The sequence below is a fragment of the Periplaneta americana genome, chromosome 5, assembly GCF_040183065.1.
Source record: "Periplaneta americana isolate PAMFEO1 chromosome 5, P.americana_PAMFEO1_priV1, whole genome shotgun sequence".
Classification (NCBI taxonomy): domain Eukaryota; kingdom Metazoa; phylum Arthropoda; class Insecta; order Blattodea; family Blattidae; genus Periplaneta; species Periplaneta americana.
This window is the reverse complement of record NC_091121.1, coordinates 83,080,714-83,099,959: the sequence shown is the minus strand read 5'-3', so window position 1 is coordinate 83,099,959 and position 19,246 is coordinate 83,080,714. Positions and strand designations below refer to the sequence as shown.

The 19,246-nt window shown below is 36.5% G+C and overlaps 1 protein-coding gene across 1 annotated transcript; it reads left to right on the top strand.

Moving 5' to 3' along the window:
• Window positions 1–303: 303 nt before the first annotated feature.
• On the top strand, window positions 304–18,512 carry LOC138699925 (uncharacterized). The gene is made up of 2 exons (XM_069826125.1): window positions 304–443; window positions 17,834–18,512. Exons 1-2 carry the CDS (start codon window positions 429–431, stop codon window positions 18,176–18,178), a joined length of 360 nt encoding a protein of 119 aa, XP_069682226.1. The 5' UTR covers window positions 304–428; the 3' UTR covers window positions 18,179–18,512.
• Window positions 18,513–19,246: the final 734 nt, after the last annotated feature.

Here is a 19,246-nt window from a genome sequence, read left to right as displayed (position 1 = left end):
CCGAAGAGAGAAATATTTCACATCCTACAACCTTGGACTTCGGTTCTGCAGCCTCTCTTACCACCAACATATAATATGTATATGAAAGGTAGATATGTTTATCTTTGTTTGAATGCTGCTTTTCCGCAAGTTGTTACTAAAAACTTAACCAAGCGTTTCGTTGAGGGTGGAGGAGTGCAAATAGCTGCTCTCCTCCTTCGTTGGCCAGCCAAGAAGAGAGTGAGAGGGAGAGTGACGAACAGGAAGACGAGGATGTTAGTTCGTCTGCCCTTGACCCCTTCGAAAAGAACTTGCATACGGTCATCGACTTACCCCGCTGATTTTTCTGTTTGTCAGTTGGGGAGGGGCTCGCTCCATTAAGTGTTGTATATAAGTGCGGCCAGGAAAGCTCAGGTAGCGAACTTAGTACAGCACGCCGAGGGGACAACATGGGAATCAACGCGGTGAGTTGTTGGCCTTGTATTGACGTAGGTCAGGAATATCATATGTTTCCGATTTGCGGTGGACTCATAAATTCTGTTAAATTTAGAATTAGATTTACAAATTGTATTGCCTGAGACAGCCGTTATGAATATAATCTAAACCTTGTTTGCTTGTGTAAAAAGGAAATTGTCAGTTCGGGATCTGACATCTAATTGTTTGACAATTTTTTTTTTCGTTATTCTTACTTACGTTGCTTAAGGGGTTAGATATAGCTTACAGCAGTAAAATTTTGGAAATATTCAACATTTTTCTCCTCCATTACTGTATCTTGTACATTAATGAAAATTAGCATGTGTAAAACATTGTCCCTCTACTATATGAAAAAAATATTTTTAGTATTTAAAAAAAATTATTTATTTATTTATTTTTTTTCAAAATTCAGTTCAGTTCAGTGATGAAGCGTTTTCCACATCACTCAAAAACTATCCAACATTCTGTGATGAATTTTTTTTTTTGTATATTTATGCATGCCATATCTATAATATGATCCAAGATCACTTATCTACTGTACCTTTGACAGATTGTCTGATAAAAAATAAATTAATTTAAAAAATCGTCAAATATCAGTAGCTATTTTCTTCTAACACAAAATAAAAAACATATTATTTATTAAGGAAAGAGCATGATATTGTAAACGTGAGTTTCAGCAATAAAATAAAAGAGAGAGAACATGAAAAAGGTAACAAGTTTATGAGTTATGAGCAGGGAAAGGGATTTGGAGTATTATAAAGAATGGTGAAACGTAGTATAGATATTCGTAGCTTAGTGACTGTCAAGCTAGCTGCGTCACGGCGCATGGAAGAGTACAGTATACTTCATACAAACTTACACGCAACGTCTGTAAATATATTTCAGAATAAACCAATGGAATAGTTTAATGACATATAGTGACCTACATACATAATCTGCATTTCTTTTTGAACTACATGTGCTTTTCTTCGCAACGCACAAGACACCAATAAACAACATTACAAATATACATAATTAAATATGAACCTCTGCATCTTCGCGTGTCAGTGGACATATTGATGTTGATAGACAGTTGTCTTCTGTATGAAACTCGCCTCTGAATATGTAGATCCAAACGAAATGACATTTTCAATTAATGCTATGCCTTGTTATGCCTTGTTATAATAAATTGTAAATATTATTTTGAAATTTTCAAAATACAACTTTGCTCTGTTGCAAGGAAGGAAATTTTGTAACATGGAAAAACTCCGCTCTCCATCTGCAGAGACAATTAGAGAGTACTTGAAACAAGATACGTCAATTAAATTCACATGTTGAATGACGTCATTGGGACACGTCTTTGTTAGTACATCTGAAATCCGACTAAGAATATCGTATCCATCATTTTTAATCAAAACTTTGTTCATTTTTTCACCAACAAGTTTTCCTATTTCACCTTCTACTGCACTCAGTTTATTTACAATAGTCCTCATAATATTTATTTGCTCAACTAGTTCTACTCCTGACTTTCCTAATTGAATAATGGCATCCGGTAAATATCCAAAATTTGACAATATCCTTGACTTCTTTCTCGATTGTTTCATCATTTAGCAGTTCCTGGCGTATTTAAATCGCAGCCGCGTCATCGGTATTGAAAGACTGGACCACTTTCTTCACAGATTGGAGGTGACGTGCGTAATAATTGCAAGCTTCTAACCATGACCCCCATCTCGTAGGAACTGGACATGGGGGAAGCGACAATTTAGGGAATTGTTTCCTGAATTTTGATACTTGATCTGGAGGTTTTACAAATATAGTCTTTCAGTACTGTATTGTTAGTTGGTTTCACTTTCGGCATTGTACCTGCACTTCACTACTCTGAACTGCAAACCTGCACGTTGAAGTTCTTATGCGACAACTGTCCCGTTCACCTGTTGTTGACGTGTAGAGACCTGCGAGTATGGCATGGAGGGGAGGACTTGGTATAAAGGGTTGTAAAAAAATGACTGTGTAGATGCCAATACTAGCTTTTACTACTCCAAATTCCGTTCCCTAGTTATGAGAGAAACGCTTCATCACGTGCACAGTTTGAATTTGTAAAAAAAAAAAAAAAAAAATATATATAAATAATTTTTTTTGAATCGTAAAAATATTTTTTTTCATATAGCAGAAGGGCAATGTTTTACGCATACCAATTTTTCACTATTATACAAGATACAGTAATGGAGGAAAAAAGTTTTGAATAATTCCAAAAATTTTACTGGTGTAAGCTGTATACCTAACCCCTTAATTATCGTATTTTGTAGTAGGTTATTTAATTTCAATGCATTATTTATAAATTCCGCTATTTCAGAGGAGAGTTCATTGAGTCCAAGTTGAATTTCCGACTTACAAAGGTGTTGGGACACATTTTGTAAGACACTTCAATTTTGTTGTCTTTATTGCGCTATTTCAGAGGAAAGTTCCTGAGACCAAGTGGAATTTGCTGTAAATATGGGTGCAAGGGCAGGTTTTCGTAAGGTACTTGTTACTATTATTTTATGCGGTTTTAGAAGAGATTTAGTTGAGTCCAAGTGGAATTTGCGTTGAACAATGGATGTCAGAACAAATTGTTTACAGCACTTCCGAATTCATATAATAAATTTCCGCTATTTCAGTGGTGAGCTTTGGGTCAAAATTGAATTTGCGCCGAACAAATTTATTAGGGCACTTTTTTTTTAGAGCACTCCCGTTTTTCTGCCTTTATAGCCTATTCCACTATTTCAGATGAGAATTAGTTGAATCCAAGTAGAATTTGCGTTGAATATGGGTGTTAAAACAGATTTTCTTAGGGAACTTGTCGGCCTGGGTGCCGAAGTCGGTAGAGTGATGACTTCCTATGTTCGAGGTTGCGGGTTCGATCCTGGTCCAGGTCGATGGTATTTAAATGTGCTTAAATGCGACAGCTCATGTCAGTAGATTTACTGGCATTTAAAAGAACTTCTACGGGACAACATTCCGGCACACCGACGACGCTGATGTAACCTCGACAGTCGCAAGCGTCATTAAATAAAACAATTTAAATTTTAAATTTCTTATGGCACTTCCTTTCCTGCCATATTTGAGAGAAAATTTCTTTGAGTCCAGTGTAATTTGTGGTGTACATGGGTGTTAGGACAAGTTCTATTAGAGCACTTCCATTTTTCGACCATTATCCCACTAATAAAATTATCCATCATCGCCTTATTATCATTGTTCTATAAAGTGCATCCCCGAACAAAAAATTTCCATCCTAGGATAAGATAGGGGCCTAGCTCAAATTTTTTTGATGTTATTGGTTACAGACTTTGTGTTTCGATTAATATCTTTAGAACATGTATAAACATGCTTTTAAAATTTAAATGAATTTTTCACATTCCCTTTTATTAATTAGTTATGAAATCTTCTAAATTTTCTGAATCACAGACACCGATATGATCTAGGCGTAGCGAAGGGGAGTAGTGCTTCGAGACTGTAGGCTACTCAGAAGTGAGTTCGAATCCCGCGTGGACCAGTTAACTGGTTGCTTTGTTATACAAGGCTCTTTCAGCTATAACACGATTGTCAGGTAATCCCATGACGATTGCTCGGACTCATTTCGCCAAAATATCATCTCGCTATTATCGAGGATTCACCGTGTGATTACCTGACATTCGCTCACAGTTGAGAAAATATCAGAAAAAAACCTGACCTTGTAATCAGCCTCAAGGACGAATAGAATTCACGTCTGAACTCATCTTGAAATCAAACGGCAAACGCCTGAGCTACGCCAATGGCTGTGATGGTGATGATGACGACGACGGTGATGATCAGGCTTCGCATTTTTGTCGCACTGAATTTATCGAGGAATATAGCCTTGTACGGAGAGAGTTAAAATGTCTGGCGCTCACTGCATAAGTGGCGGTACAGTAGACCTACGGTGAATGTAAAATATAATGAAACATATCATGATAACATTGCAACTTAATTTTAATGGTTTGCACAATCGAAAATTTTTGAAGAAATATATTTACTACTCCATTGATTACAATTGAATTTCAAAATTAATAATCTGATAATAAATAAACAACAGAAGTTTTATACATATATACAAACAATAATTTACACCTATTTAGTCCACACCTGTGGAGTAACGGCCAGCGCGTCAGGCCGCGAAACCAGGTGGCCCGGGTTCGAATCCCGGTCGGGACAAGTTACCTGGTTGAGGTTTTTTCCGGGGTTTTCCCTCAACCCAATACGAGCAAATGCTGGGTAACTTTCGTTGCTGGACCCCGGACTCATTTCACCGGCATTATCACCTTCATTTCATTCAGACGCTAAATAACCTAGATATTGATACAGCGTCGTAAAATAACCCAATAAAATAAAATAACAACTATTTATTGAAATAACTACTACTACAATGACAAAAAATATACATTCTAAGAATATGTTACCATTCCTTATACAAAAATTAATCATTTCCAAATTCCGAAATAAACAACTGCAGTGTAGATATTGGTGGCGGCATTTGTATCATGGTGCAATTTCTCTCTGAATGAACTTACCGACATATAAAACATACGTAATAACGTCAGAAAAATTGAAATTATGGCTTTGATTGATGTCATTAATGTGCCAGAAGAAACTACAATTTAGCTCTTGTGACAAACATGCGAAGCCTGGTGATGATGATGTTGATGATGATGATGAATTTTTTTCATGTTTATAAGAACTATTGTATCTTTTTTTTTCAGTTTCTCGCTTTATTGAATTAGAATAAAAAGTAGGCTATTGTAGTAAAGAAAAAGTTGATTTTTATATTTTCACAGAAATACGATTAGTTGAAGCTTTCATTTCAGTTCACTTTAATTTCCCCCCAATATCTCATTCATTGTACTATTGAAATTTTCAAACGTGAATCTTCTCCTATTATCCCGCAAAAGTGATTTGTATTGACTGTAGGTTCGCTCTACTACACATAAGGTGATTGGTGGACATTTAAAGTTCGCTATAGGGTAAAGGTTTGTAATATTGTGCTACGAGTAATATTGTGATAGTTCTTTCTTTTTGGGAATTTATTACAATTTCACTTAGCGAGAGGGAAATCGATTTTTTACGTCAACGTATTAAGGGAATGTTCGTGGACAAGTTGCTGCACAAAACCGGTCCTTCTCTCGCTCAGTAAAATTGTAAATATTTCTCAAAAAGAATTATCACAATATTACTCGTATCACAGTATTACCAACCTTTACCCTATCTGCAGGAGATACATCCAATTCTAGTTTTCCATTTGTTGTGCCACTTAGTGTTAAACTAATTTTACATAATATGTCCTCAAAGCCTGGATTTTTTGTAAACACATTGTCCACTTTACTTTTGATGAGGTCAACTACCTTCCCACGTGTGCACTTAAGTTCATGAATCGTGTTTTTCAGTGTCAGTATTTTCAGGTAATGTGAGATAACCGTTTTGTATTTTCCGAATTGTTTTTGAGATATTAGCAAAATTTGCTTGAATGCAACACAGATCATTTTTTATACACTCGTCACTCAATAAGGATTTCATAACGTCAATCGAGGCAGCACTTTCTGAATTAAGGAAATCCAGAACATTCTTAATGGCTTCGTAGAGTTTCAAATAATACTCAGCAGCTTCCAACCATATTCCTCATCTGGTTAGTAGTGATCGGGTTGGCAAAGGTATTTCAGGATACGTTTCTTTTAAAATTAGAACTCTACTTGGAGCTTTTATAAAAACTTCCTTTGCGTTAGAAATTAATTGACCCACTTCAGAAAAATTTATTCCGATTGTTATCACTGATGACATACAGTACAACTGCTTGAATGTACTATTTATTAATGAAGTTAGGTAGGCTAAGACCAGGGTGCGAATTAACGGTGGGGGAATAGGGGATTCCCCCTGTTGGAAAGTTATCCCCCTCTCATAAATTCATATTAACATCCCTGCCAAGGATAACTTCTATCCCCCCACAAAATATAATTGTTTTAATACGAGTAAAGTATATAAAGTAAACAAAGAAAATAATATTGATGTATTATCATCACCGGCAAGCTGACAACAATCAGTAACTTAGGAATTACACGTCTTATCTTAAGCCTGCTCATGGGTAAAAAAATAATTATTATGATCAAGATGCAAAAAAAGCAACTCAAAAGCAAACATTCTGATGGGGGTAGATAAAAAAGTTATTTTTTTTCTTTCACTATGTTAATAATATAAAAAGTACTGCTTATACAAATTTTTGCTACTCGACCGCAATTACGAGGGTCGTAAAAATAAGTTCGCCAGGGGCCGTTAACAAAAAGAAAACATATTGCATTGGAAAAATTTATAGGAACAGACACAGCAATTGTTGAGCTATTTTCCTCACCGGAATTGAAACATTTGTCATATCATGGGATTGACAGAGAGGTGCAGACGGCTGTCAAACGCTGGTTCCTATCCCAGGCGGCTGACTTCTACGACACAAGAATACAAAAAATTGATCCCATGGGATGACAAATGTCTCAATTCCAGTAGGGGATATTTATTTTATTTTATTTTATTTTAAATCCACCACCAACAGAAGCAGGCTTCCAATTACAGGTGGCTTACATGTTGACAAATAGCGCAACAATTGCTGTATCTGTTTCAATAAATTTTTTCATGTAATTGTGCTTTTTTCTGTAAACAGCCCCAGGAAAAATCACTTTCTGGACAGCCTCGTAATTGCGGTCGAGTGGTCAAAATTTGTATAAGCACTTGTTTTGACATTATTAATATGGTGGAAGAAAAATTTAACTTTTTTATCTGCCCCCATCAGAATGTTTGCTTGTCAGTGTGACCAAGCGTTGAGCCGTGATAATAATAATAATAATAATAATAATAATAATAATAATAATAATAATAATAATAATAATAATAATAATTTTATATATCGTATTCTCTATATAGGATTCTATCCCCCCTCATCGGAAATCTTAATTCGCACCCTGTCCATGCAGGACATTTTACGCCAAAATATGTAAATATATACACATTATACATGTAAAATAGATCATTGCATCATTTTCGAAATACTGAGTAAACAAATTATCTCCTGACCGGAAAAGAGCAGCTTTGGCTATCGCCGGGCGAACTTCTACAGCGCAGTACAGGCGATTCCACAAACCACATACTACTGTATTACTGTAAAATATTATTAAATATAATCCGTCAAAATGTCATTCACTCACCCAAATTAAGAATGGGCATTTTAAAACTGTCTCCATGTTTCAAATATTTTTTACACTTAAGAAATAACGCATTACACGCCGTAGCTTCCTTTGAAAAACTGAGGCGAAGTTTTTTCGGGTTGGATTACCTGAATTATGAGTAGGAATGTGTGGCTCCTCGATCCCCCAACCTAACCCCCAGCGACTTTTATTTTTATTTTTGAAGAACTTTAAAGCATAAAGTTGTAAAGATAATCCGCGTACCGTACTCTGGAAGAACTGAAGAATAGTATTCCGGGAAGAATGAAAAAATGAGCGTAGTTGACGTTAATAATCTCTAATTTTTATTGATTTTCTCTGAATGTTATTAGTGTATGGGAGTCCTAAATTAGGACAGAGATGAACATTCCATTACATTTGGACTTCTTGAACTCAATGCACTGTTCTGAAGATTGCCTAGCCTAGACTGTGATTGACAGACATGGATTAAGGGGTTAGGTACAGCTTACAGCAGTAAAATTTTGGAAATATTAACATTTTTTTCCTCCATTTACTGTATCTTGTACAACAGTGAAAATTATTATCTTTAAAACACTGACCTTCTTCTATATGAAAAAAAAAACATTTTTACGATAAAAAAAGACTTTTTTTCCCCCCAAATTCAGTTCACTGTGCCGTGATCAAGCGTTTCCCCACATAACTAAAAAACTATCCAACATTCTGTGGTCAAATTTTTTGTGTTTATTTATGCATATCACGTCTACAATATGATGCAAGATCACTTCTCTACCTTTGATAGATTGTCTGATAAAAAAAAATAAATTAATTTGACTATTACACTCTTACTACGTCATACTACTTTTGACCAATAAAACGGTACGAAAGGACGTATTTCAACCAATCATGGCTGCTTATCGCACAATTTTATCGCGTCCCTAGCATTTGTTTAATTTTATCCCGTCCCTAGCATTTGTTTAATTTTATCGCGTCCCTAGCATTTGTTTCTTTGTTTGCGCTGGTCTGGACGTCAAAAATATATATAAAATTACAAACCACTCCAGGCGATGCATAGCAGTTTCAAATATGACTCGCATTGGCATTCAAGACCAAGAATTAATAAAAATCACTGATCATACCTATGCATCTTCTGAAATCCGATTTGCAAATAAATGAAGAGCACCATTCGGAAATCCTGAATAAGTTGAATACACCATGTAGGCCTAAATCAACGAGTTCCACTTCTATTATGCACACGTCCAATATAACATCAATTGAACCACCAACCACATTCAAATTTGAAAATTGTACATTCAGTAATTATTCCTTTTAAAATTATTCATTCGGAAATTCTGAATAAGTTGAATACACCATGTAGGCCTAAATCAACGAGTTCCACTTCTATTACGCACACGTCCAATATAACATCAATTGAACCACCAACCACATTCAAATTTCAAAATTGTACATTCAATAATTATTCCTTTTAAAATTATTCATGTTTATTTTTTATGTCATCGTCGTTAATTAAAACTTTTCTAACACTTGTGTATATTAGTTAGGTTATGTTATAGCTTCTGATATATGATATTATGAATAGTCACGTATCAGAGATTGTTTAATATTAAGATTTATTGAATAGTAATCATTACAGTGTCTGTATAAAGACACTACTGCCATCTAGCATGCATCTAGCGTAATATTTGTAATGTTGAGATGGTACAATAATACATTTGAAGACAGTTGTATTTTCGTAAGTCAATTAATATTTTATTGTATTTGAGTACTTCGTTACTTCTAATCTTTGTATACATTCTTCTAATCGTGTAATAGTCAATTAAATCCCACTCTAGTTTTGATTTTCTCTAGATAAATCAAAACGTCTAGTGAGATTACTGTTGAAAAAATAGTCAAATATCAGTATTTTCTTCTAACACAAAATAAAAAAAAAATATTTATTAAGGAATGTAGTTGAAAGAGCATGAATGATATTGTAAACATGAGTTTCAGAAATAAAATAAAAGAGAGAGAACATGAAATAATTAACAAGTTAATGAGTTATGAGGGAAACGCTTCATCACTGTACAGTGAGCAGCCAACAATTTTGAATTTTGAAAAAAAAAAAAAATATATTTTTTAAATCGTAAAAGTATTTTTTTCATATAGCAGAAGGACAGTATTTTACACATACCAATTTTCACTATTGTACAAGATACAGTAATGGAGAAAAAAAAAGTTGAATATTTCCAAACATTTTACTGCTGTAAACTGTACCTAACCCCTCAAAGAACTTTTGTGAGTCAGTTACAGTATGGCTAGCTCGAGTGGTATTAAACGACGCTCAGTGTCTCAATTTAATTCTCTGTGGAACAGAGATTATTTATTTTCGGAGCTAGAAAATAATTACCACTGTTAGAAAATTCCATTTAGAGCGCCATTATACAGTAGAACATAGTATTAGTCGATATGGAAGTACTGGAAAGGATCATGAAGCCTTGCTGATTGATCTTTGTGATGATAAACTTGCAATAAAATTGTGTATTTAAGCCTAGGTACTGTGTACCCTGAATATGTTACGCATTATTAGAGATATTGCTTCTAACAATTTCTTTTATTTTAATTTATTTTTTAAATGGGCAGGAAGAAGAAATTGAATTTCAGGTTGCAAGCAAATTATGTTGCAGGTTATATAAAGCTATACTAGAAACGAAATGAAGATATACGTTTAAAATTTAGACATTTTAAAAATTAATAGCAAGATTAACAATTACAGAAATAATTGGAAATTACATATAGAAAGAATGAGCAACACCAGACTTCCATTTCAATTGCCAAGAGGGAATTGAAAGACCAGCAAAAGTTGGAGAAATCAAGTGTAGTTGTTACAAGCAGAAGATTCCTAATATATGGATGATGATGATAATGATGAAGCATTTCTTTACTTAGTGTTCTTTATAAGTCTGCCGATATTTTATATCCAATTGCTGTATTTAAAATGAAAGAAAGATGCTTACATTATAAATAACTTAGATATTTAAACTGTTAAATCCACTTAGTACATAATATACTTTGTATTTAGAGATTTACTTCTAAACCTAACTCATTTCATCACACATCACACTTAAATTTAAACTGCCATCTAAATATTCTTTGCGTGTTTCAGTCCTGCAAAAATATGAAGGAATCCCTAGAAATGAGTTAATATGTTCTATAGTGCCACTTTTAATGGACACATCCATTTATTTATGATTGTTTTCCCTTTTTTCCTTCTTCAACTATACTCTCTTCAGACATTTCCTTGTGGGTTGTTGCAATAAGTGAGTTGCTTATATGTAAGCAAAATTAATGAAAAAGGTTTTGCATACTCCGATTCTTGCACCATCTACTTCCAAAGAATAAGCAAAGTTGTGTCCCCGAGAACTATCTGCTTTTGGAAATCTATATTTAGGAATTATTTGAATCATGTGATTAGCTATGAAGTCCCAACTCCTGTTTTTAGTCCTCCATAAGCCAAAACGTCTTGTAAAGGTTTTCTCGTTGCTCTGTTGTTATCTTTTCAGTACATTTTATCCTACAACTTCATAAGTTAGTCTTATTTCAACCACTATTACAAATACTTTCAATGTAATACTACGACATTTCAACATGTAGCACTATTGAATTGAAGAATGAGTAATTTTTGCCAAAGGCACACTGTGTAAGACTACGACAACACAACTTGTAGCGGAATTGAATTGAGAAGTGTGCAGTTTTCTTTAAATGATCTACCACGTTATGTGCTGTGGTGTCGGCTGTATGACGAGCAGCACATAGTGTAGTGTTGATATGAAAAGATCTCTGAAAACTTAATCCTTCCATGACAATAACTCAAAAACAAACATTTTTTGACAATTAATATTTGAGGAGAAAAAAATTCGCTCCGGCGCCGGGGATCGAACCGGAGTCCTTGGTTCTACGTACCAAGCGCTCTGACCACTGAGCTACGCCGAATTCAATCCACAGCACCGGACCGAACCCTCCTCCTTCAATGTTTCCCTTTGTGGCCTGACTCCAAGTTAGGCATATATGTTGACGTATATGTCCAATGTCAACTGCCATTATATTAGGAGCGCACTCAGTTGAATGACTTGTTTGGTCGGGATTCCGCAGTTAAGTGCACAGTAATCTGTACAGACATATGCACTGCAGCTATGAGAATATTATAGATTTATTAAGGGAAACATTGAAGGAGGAGGGTTCGGTCTGGTGCCGTGGATTGAATTCGGCGTACCTCAGTGGTCAGAGCGCTTGGTACGTGGAACCAAGGACCCGGGTTCGATCCCCGGCGCCGGAGCGAATTTTACTCCTCAAATATTAATTGTTAATATTACAGATATTCTGTAGACAAATTAATAAATCTAGAATATTCTCATAGCTGCAGTGGATATGTCTGTACAGATTACAGTACTATGTACAGTTTCCCTGGAAAAGAATGAGACGATTGAATATTACTAAGTCTCAGATGTAAGACACTGCGCATGATCGGAGACCAGAGCACTGATACACAAGATAACGAATATTTAGTTACTTAAAATCATGCTGTTTGGTTTGTTACTAGCATCGTTCCGAAATTCACTTCGAAAACTGCAAAAAATATGATAATATTACGTAAGTAAAACATAAATATATACATAAATCGTGTAGTTAAATCGACAATGGGCCTTCATGACTTCTGCGTGTTGTGTAGAAGGGTGCGAATTCGATTCTTAGTCTACACAACGATTTTTTTTGTCTAAATAACGTTGAAATAGCTAAGTAACGTTGAAATAGAGTTTTACAAAGTCCTCAGATTAAGTGTTAATGATCGCAAACAATACAAAATTATAAATTATAATATTATAAACGTTAATCTAATGAATGCATTTTACACACACACACACACACACACACACACACACACACACACACACACACACACACACACACACACACACACACACACACACACACACACACACACACACACACACACACACACACACACACACACACACACACACACACACACACACACACACACACACACACACACACACACACACACACACACACACACACACACACACACACACACACACACACACACACACACACACACACACACACACACACACACACACACACACACACACACACACACACACACACACACACACACACACACACACACACACACACACACACACACACACACACACACACACACACACACACACACACACACACACACACACACACACACACACACACACACACACACACACACACACACACACACACACACACACACACACACACACACACACACACACACACACACACACACACACACACACACACACACACACACACACACACACACACACACACACACACACACACACACACACACACACACACACACACACACACACACACACACACACACACACACACACACACACACACACACACACACACACACACACACACACACACACACACACACACACACACACACACACACACACACACACACACACACACACACACACACACACACACACACACACACACACACACACACACACACACACACACACACACACACACACACACACACACACACACACACACACACACACACACACACACACACACACACACACACACACACACACACACACACACACACACACACACACACACACACACACACACACACACACACACACACACACACACACACACACACACACACACACACACACACACACACACACACACACACACACACACACACACACACACACACACACACACACACACACACACACACACACACACACACACACACACACACACACACACACACACACACACACACACACACACACACACACACACACACACACACACACACACACACACACACACACACACACACACACACACACACACACACACACACACACACACACACACACACACACACACACACACACACACACACACACACACACACACACACACACACACACACACACACACACACACACACACACACACACACACACACACACACACACACACACACACACACACACACACACACACACACACACACACACACACACACATATATATAAAACTGACAATTAAAATGAAATTAAAAAATATATATAATAATAGACAAACTTTTACAAAGGTTTAGAGACCTTAGGCTATGTCATTTGTTGAGTAATTATTACAATATTTTATTAATAGCTTTCCCATATGTGTAAGAAATGCACTCGCACAAAACAATTTTTGTTAAAAGTATGGCTTTGGATTATTTTACTCTCACCCCTTCAGTTAATTTTAACTATTTTATCTACGTGTTTGCAATAGTGTTTAATTTAATGTGCATTCAATTTTATTCATGTTATGATTGAATAAAAAGCACTGTTGCAGTTATTGATTAATTACATATATTAATACTAATTATTAAATGCATCTGTTAAGTAATCAATTGCAGTATCTTTTGCAAAATCTTGAATGTTTAAGTTGTCAATAATATTTCTGTACTATATACTATAATACGTTAAAAGAATTTGCAATAGATTTGTATCCTCTACTTTATAATCATTGGTTTTAATGAAAAAATATTTTCTTTCTTAGGATATCTACAAGTTTAAATTTAATAATATTCCGAATAGGTTTAATTGCATTATCTGAATTTTGTACTTTTCTATTCAAATATATTCTATTTCCTTCTTTCGTAATTTTTGATAAATTACACTGTACTTCTTGCAGTATTTAAGAACATGAGGATCATTACATTGCAACTCATTACATATAGATTCTTCTTTTTAATACATGAGATTTTGAAGTCCCTGCGTTATCTATGTTTTTACTTTTGAATTTTTTCACAACATTGAGTGGAGAACATCCACTGAAGTGATTATGAAATTAAGTGAACAATTCAATACATTTACTCTTAATATCAGTAGTACCAGTATCATATACGTTTTTTCAAGATTAATTTTGTAGACATAAATGTAAATAATCACTAGATACAGCAGTTACAATCCTTTCTTAGTTTTTAAATTAATATTTTGAAGTTGTTCAGTGACATTGGAAACACTTAGGATTTTAAAGGCATATTGGTTCCGTTAAGTTCAATGTTAATTGATAAATGAGTTCTATTCAGTCAATACTTAACATGTTAATTATTGACTGAATAGAACTCATTTATCAATTAACTTAGGATTTGTTTATCATGTTCAGACAAGCCATTGATTATAGGTTCTTTCGAATAGGAATTCAGTCTAATTCTGTGTACAAAATATTTATCAATATCTGTGCTACTTCAGCTTGTATGCTGGTGGGAAAACGACTCTACGACTAAGGTTTCCAGTTTCAAGGAGTGAATTTAATTTACTTTTACGGAAAAGTTCCGAGAGATAATCTATGTTTATGTTACTACAGATCACAAATTCCATATGAGATGTCTAAAGTCTTTTCTTTACAAATTCAATGTTGCCTATAAATATTAATAAATAATGTAAGAAATATGAATGATTGTAGTTATAAGTCTGATTTACATTATAAAAAGCAAGAAGTTACATTCCTCGGCAAGATTCGAACTTTCGATGTTTGGTTTTGTCGTCCAACGCACAACCACGGACCTTTTTAATGCTTATGTTAATAACCTACAATTTAGCTGTAGCAATGTGGTGTCATAACTTGGGGTTTGTTTACTTAATGTAATTAGATTTAATTTGATTAGTTTCGCAACAATTGGACTTCCTGTTATATCCTGTTATTTAGATATTTGATTCAGGGTTGATTTATTAACTCTTACTATGCAAGATGCCCCTTATTTCAATAATTCTATATCACGTTAAATAGTCATTGTCTACACTAAAGTATTATCGTCATCCCTCATTTCTCATCGTAATGGCGAACCGACGTGACATGAGACAGCGAGTTATAGCTCTAGTTGAGGCTGGATATGGGGCTAGATCTGCTGGCCGTTTGGTCGGTGTTCCTGGAAGTACAGCCGCGAGGTGGGTTCATCGTTACCAAAATTAGGGGAGGTCGAAAATCGCCGTATTCCTGGGCGTCCGCGGATTTATTCATTGGAAGAGGATGCTCTCTTATTCGAGACAGTTCGACAGGACTGCTAACGAAATAAGAGCAGTTTCTAACTTTCCCGGCTCTTCACAGACTGTGATCAGCAGGTTGAGGAACCGCGGTATTAGGAGACGGAGGGCTGCGCAAATGGAAATATTGAGGGAAGCACAAGCTGTCGACTGTCTTTCCTTCGCTGCCAATCGAGTGGATTTCGATTGGAGAAATGCAATTTTCTCCGAGTGATTACGAAGGTCCTGTCCGTGTCTATCGTGAGGATGGTCTCCGACATAATCAGTGCTACGTGCACCGACGTGAAAGGTCGGGGCGCTTTAGCATATCGTGTTGGGGGTGGATGTCTTACGATGGACCTAGCGTTATAGAACGCATCGATGGCCGGTTTAATGCGGGAAATTATGAGCACATTCTGGAAAATATATTCCTTCCTTCCGCCCGACAACGTTTTCCCGAAGGAACATTGCTGTTCTAGCAGGATAACCATCCCGTGCACCATGCTGCAAGCATTCAGAGATGGTTTCAAAGGAGACCCGAGATCGAAATTATTAATTGGCCTCCGAAGTCACCTGATTTGAATGTCATCGAAAATTTATGGGCGGAATTGAAAAAGAGAAGGATAGCCACCTATGCTCACCGACGCCCTCGAAATCGAGACGAATTGTGAGATCAAGTTGTTGACACCTGGGAAGATCTCGACGGGGATCAGAACGTATTCCACAATCTCGTGACATCCATGCCGCATCGACTTAGAGCTGTAATAGGAGCTGATGGTATGTGGACAAGATTTTAAGTTAACAGGTCTCTTTTTGTTTCTTATGATTTTTGTTTGAGGAAGAATACTTTTAACTTCCAAGTAAGATTTTTTTTTTTGACGAGGTTCAGTCCACTTGTAAGACCCAGAAATTGGGCATAAATTATTCCATATTTTTCGACAAATTAGACAGTGGAGTAACTCTGAACAAATTAATTACACCTCAATAAAAAAAAGTTTTACCTGGGATCGAACACGAGACGTTTCAGTTATACAGTGGAACCGACACGCTACTATATGAGCTACCGAGACAAGACAGTGAAAGCAGCAATCCAGAATGTAGATCACGTAGCAGGCATTTGCCATTCGGTACAGAGAAGCAATGATATTTTGTGACTCGAGCTATGTTGTGAAATCCTGGCCGTCCTGGCAGTCTTCTTCGTGATCCTTATTCTGGTCCTTGTCCTTGTTGTGGTCCTTGTAACAATTCTTGTACTATTTGTCATGTTATGTATCGTTACGTCGATATCGAGTGAACCGCGCTGTAGAACTTTAACTTCCCACGACCAAGAATCGTCTCATTCTTTTTAAGGGTAACTGTACAAGTCACTCAACTGAGTGCGCTCCTAATATAATGGCAGTTGACATTGGACATATACGTCAACATATATGCCTAACTTGGAGTCAGGCCACAAAGGGAAGGGGGAGGGTTCGTTCCGGCGCTGTGGATTGAATTCGGCGTAGCTCAGTGGTCAAAGCGCTTGGTACCTAGAACCAAAGACCCGGGTTCGATCCCCGGCGCCGGAGCGAATTTTTCTCCTCAAATATTAATTGTCAATATTACAGATATTATTGTGTAGGAAAAATTAATAAATCTACAAATTTTTTTGAGTTATCGCACTATTGAACTGAGCCGTCGATATGTGATTTATTTCTCTTTGTTTGCATCATCGAAAGAACTCGCTAGTCCTTAACCCATTCTCACCGCTTCGGCTGAAAAACGCTACCGAATGCTTGGAATATACACGCCGTTCCAGTTTTGCACAGAGCATGTACGCAGTGTAGAGAATCTGCCCATCACTGGTTTGATATAAGTAGCACAGGTACTTTTTTTTTGCTAAGACTCGCAGACTGGGGTTTATCTACAAGGTCGACGATCGAGAAAGGTTGCGAGTACTATAGCATGGATATAACTCCCTAAATTTGCTGAATTGCTCTGTTGTGTAATTTGGACGTACACAACTGAGCTAATTTCATCAAGAGCACTGATAATGGTATTCATTTACAGCTGGGAGTAGCGGTATGTGCAGCGGTGCTGTGTGTGTGTTGGGGTCAGACTGCTCTGGAGGAACCCAAGCAGAATCTGGACGAGGGCCGCAAGCAGCTGCAGCAGGTGTACGTACCTTCAACACCCGTCCTGGAACCTCAGGCACAGGCTGATGTCGGCCAGGACCTGCCCACTCAGGGAAAGGACGATATGCAGACCCAGGAACACTTCTACTGGGGCTACCGTCCGTACTATAGACCCCGGTCATGGGGTTGGGGACGTGGCTGGGGGTGGAACGGCTATAGTGGTTATGGTGATTACTATGGATATGGAAGAAGATATCCCTATTATTACTACTGGGGTTAACCTCAATATGGAACATACAAGACGGAACTACCTTCATACTCTTATGACAATGCTGTAAACTTCAGAATATAGCTACGTTTTGTTTATAGGTACTGTAGAGTATTCGGTAAAGTGACGAATAATGCCGCCATGAATATGGAAAAGTGAAACGAATGTGGGAGAATGTGAAGTGACTCAGATGTGTTTCAGCTTTGTTTACACTTAAATTCTGTGCTTTAAAATTAAACATTCATAATTAATTTTTATGTCAGTGTAAAAATTTAATATTTGTCAAAATTAACAGTTGTAATGAAAAAGTTATATGTGAAGTAAACAGTCTTAACGTTTGCATAAACTATTTTGTAGTAATTTAAGTTTAACCTGAACTCACAAAACAAAGTATTTGATATTAATCATGATATTATTAACGTATTCCACTTCGAGAAACATGATATCTACTCTCTTTTTTGTGCCTAAAAAGAAACATTTCTTACTGAATCTCTGTTACTATCGAGACGGACGGAAATGTACAGGATGTCTTTGAAATAAACAGGTAGGGTAGAGGTTGGTAATATTGTGATACTAATAATATTATGATAGTTCTTTTTGAGAATTTTTTACAATTTTACTGAGCGAGAGGAAGATCAGTTTTTTGCGTCAATGTACTAAGGGAATGTTCGTGGACAAGTTTCTGCACAAAACCGGTCCTTCTCTCGCTCAGTAAAATTGTAAAAAAATTCTCAAAAAGTACTATCATAATATTATTAGTATCGCAATATTACCAAATTTTACCCTACATATTTTGTGGCAGATGGTAGTATGGGTATAAGCAATCGATTTAAGGTTGAGAGAATGGGGTCCCCGATGTGTCATCAATCCGATACAAAACAGCAAACATATTGTTCCTCCAGGAAGTTAGGCAGCCGGCGGTGGAAATACATGTGCCTGGCGGTCTACTTAACGTTTTGTTTACACTGGGATGTCACCATTCAGAGACAAGGTGCTCTACAGTTAAGGTAGAGCTAATGACAATGTTTGCAGGCACTGCAGGTGAAGTTTGAGATCGACCAACTCAAATATTTTTCAAAG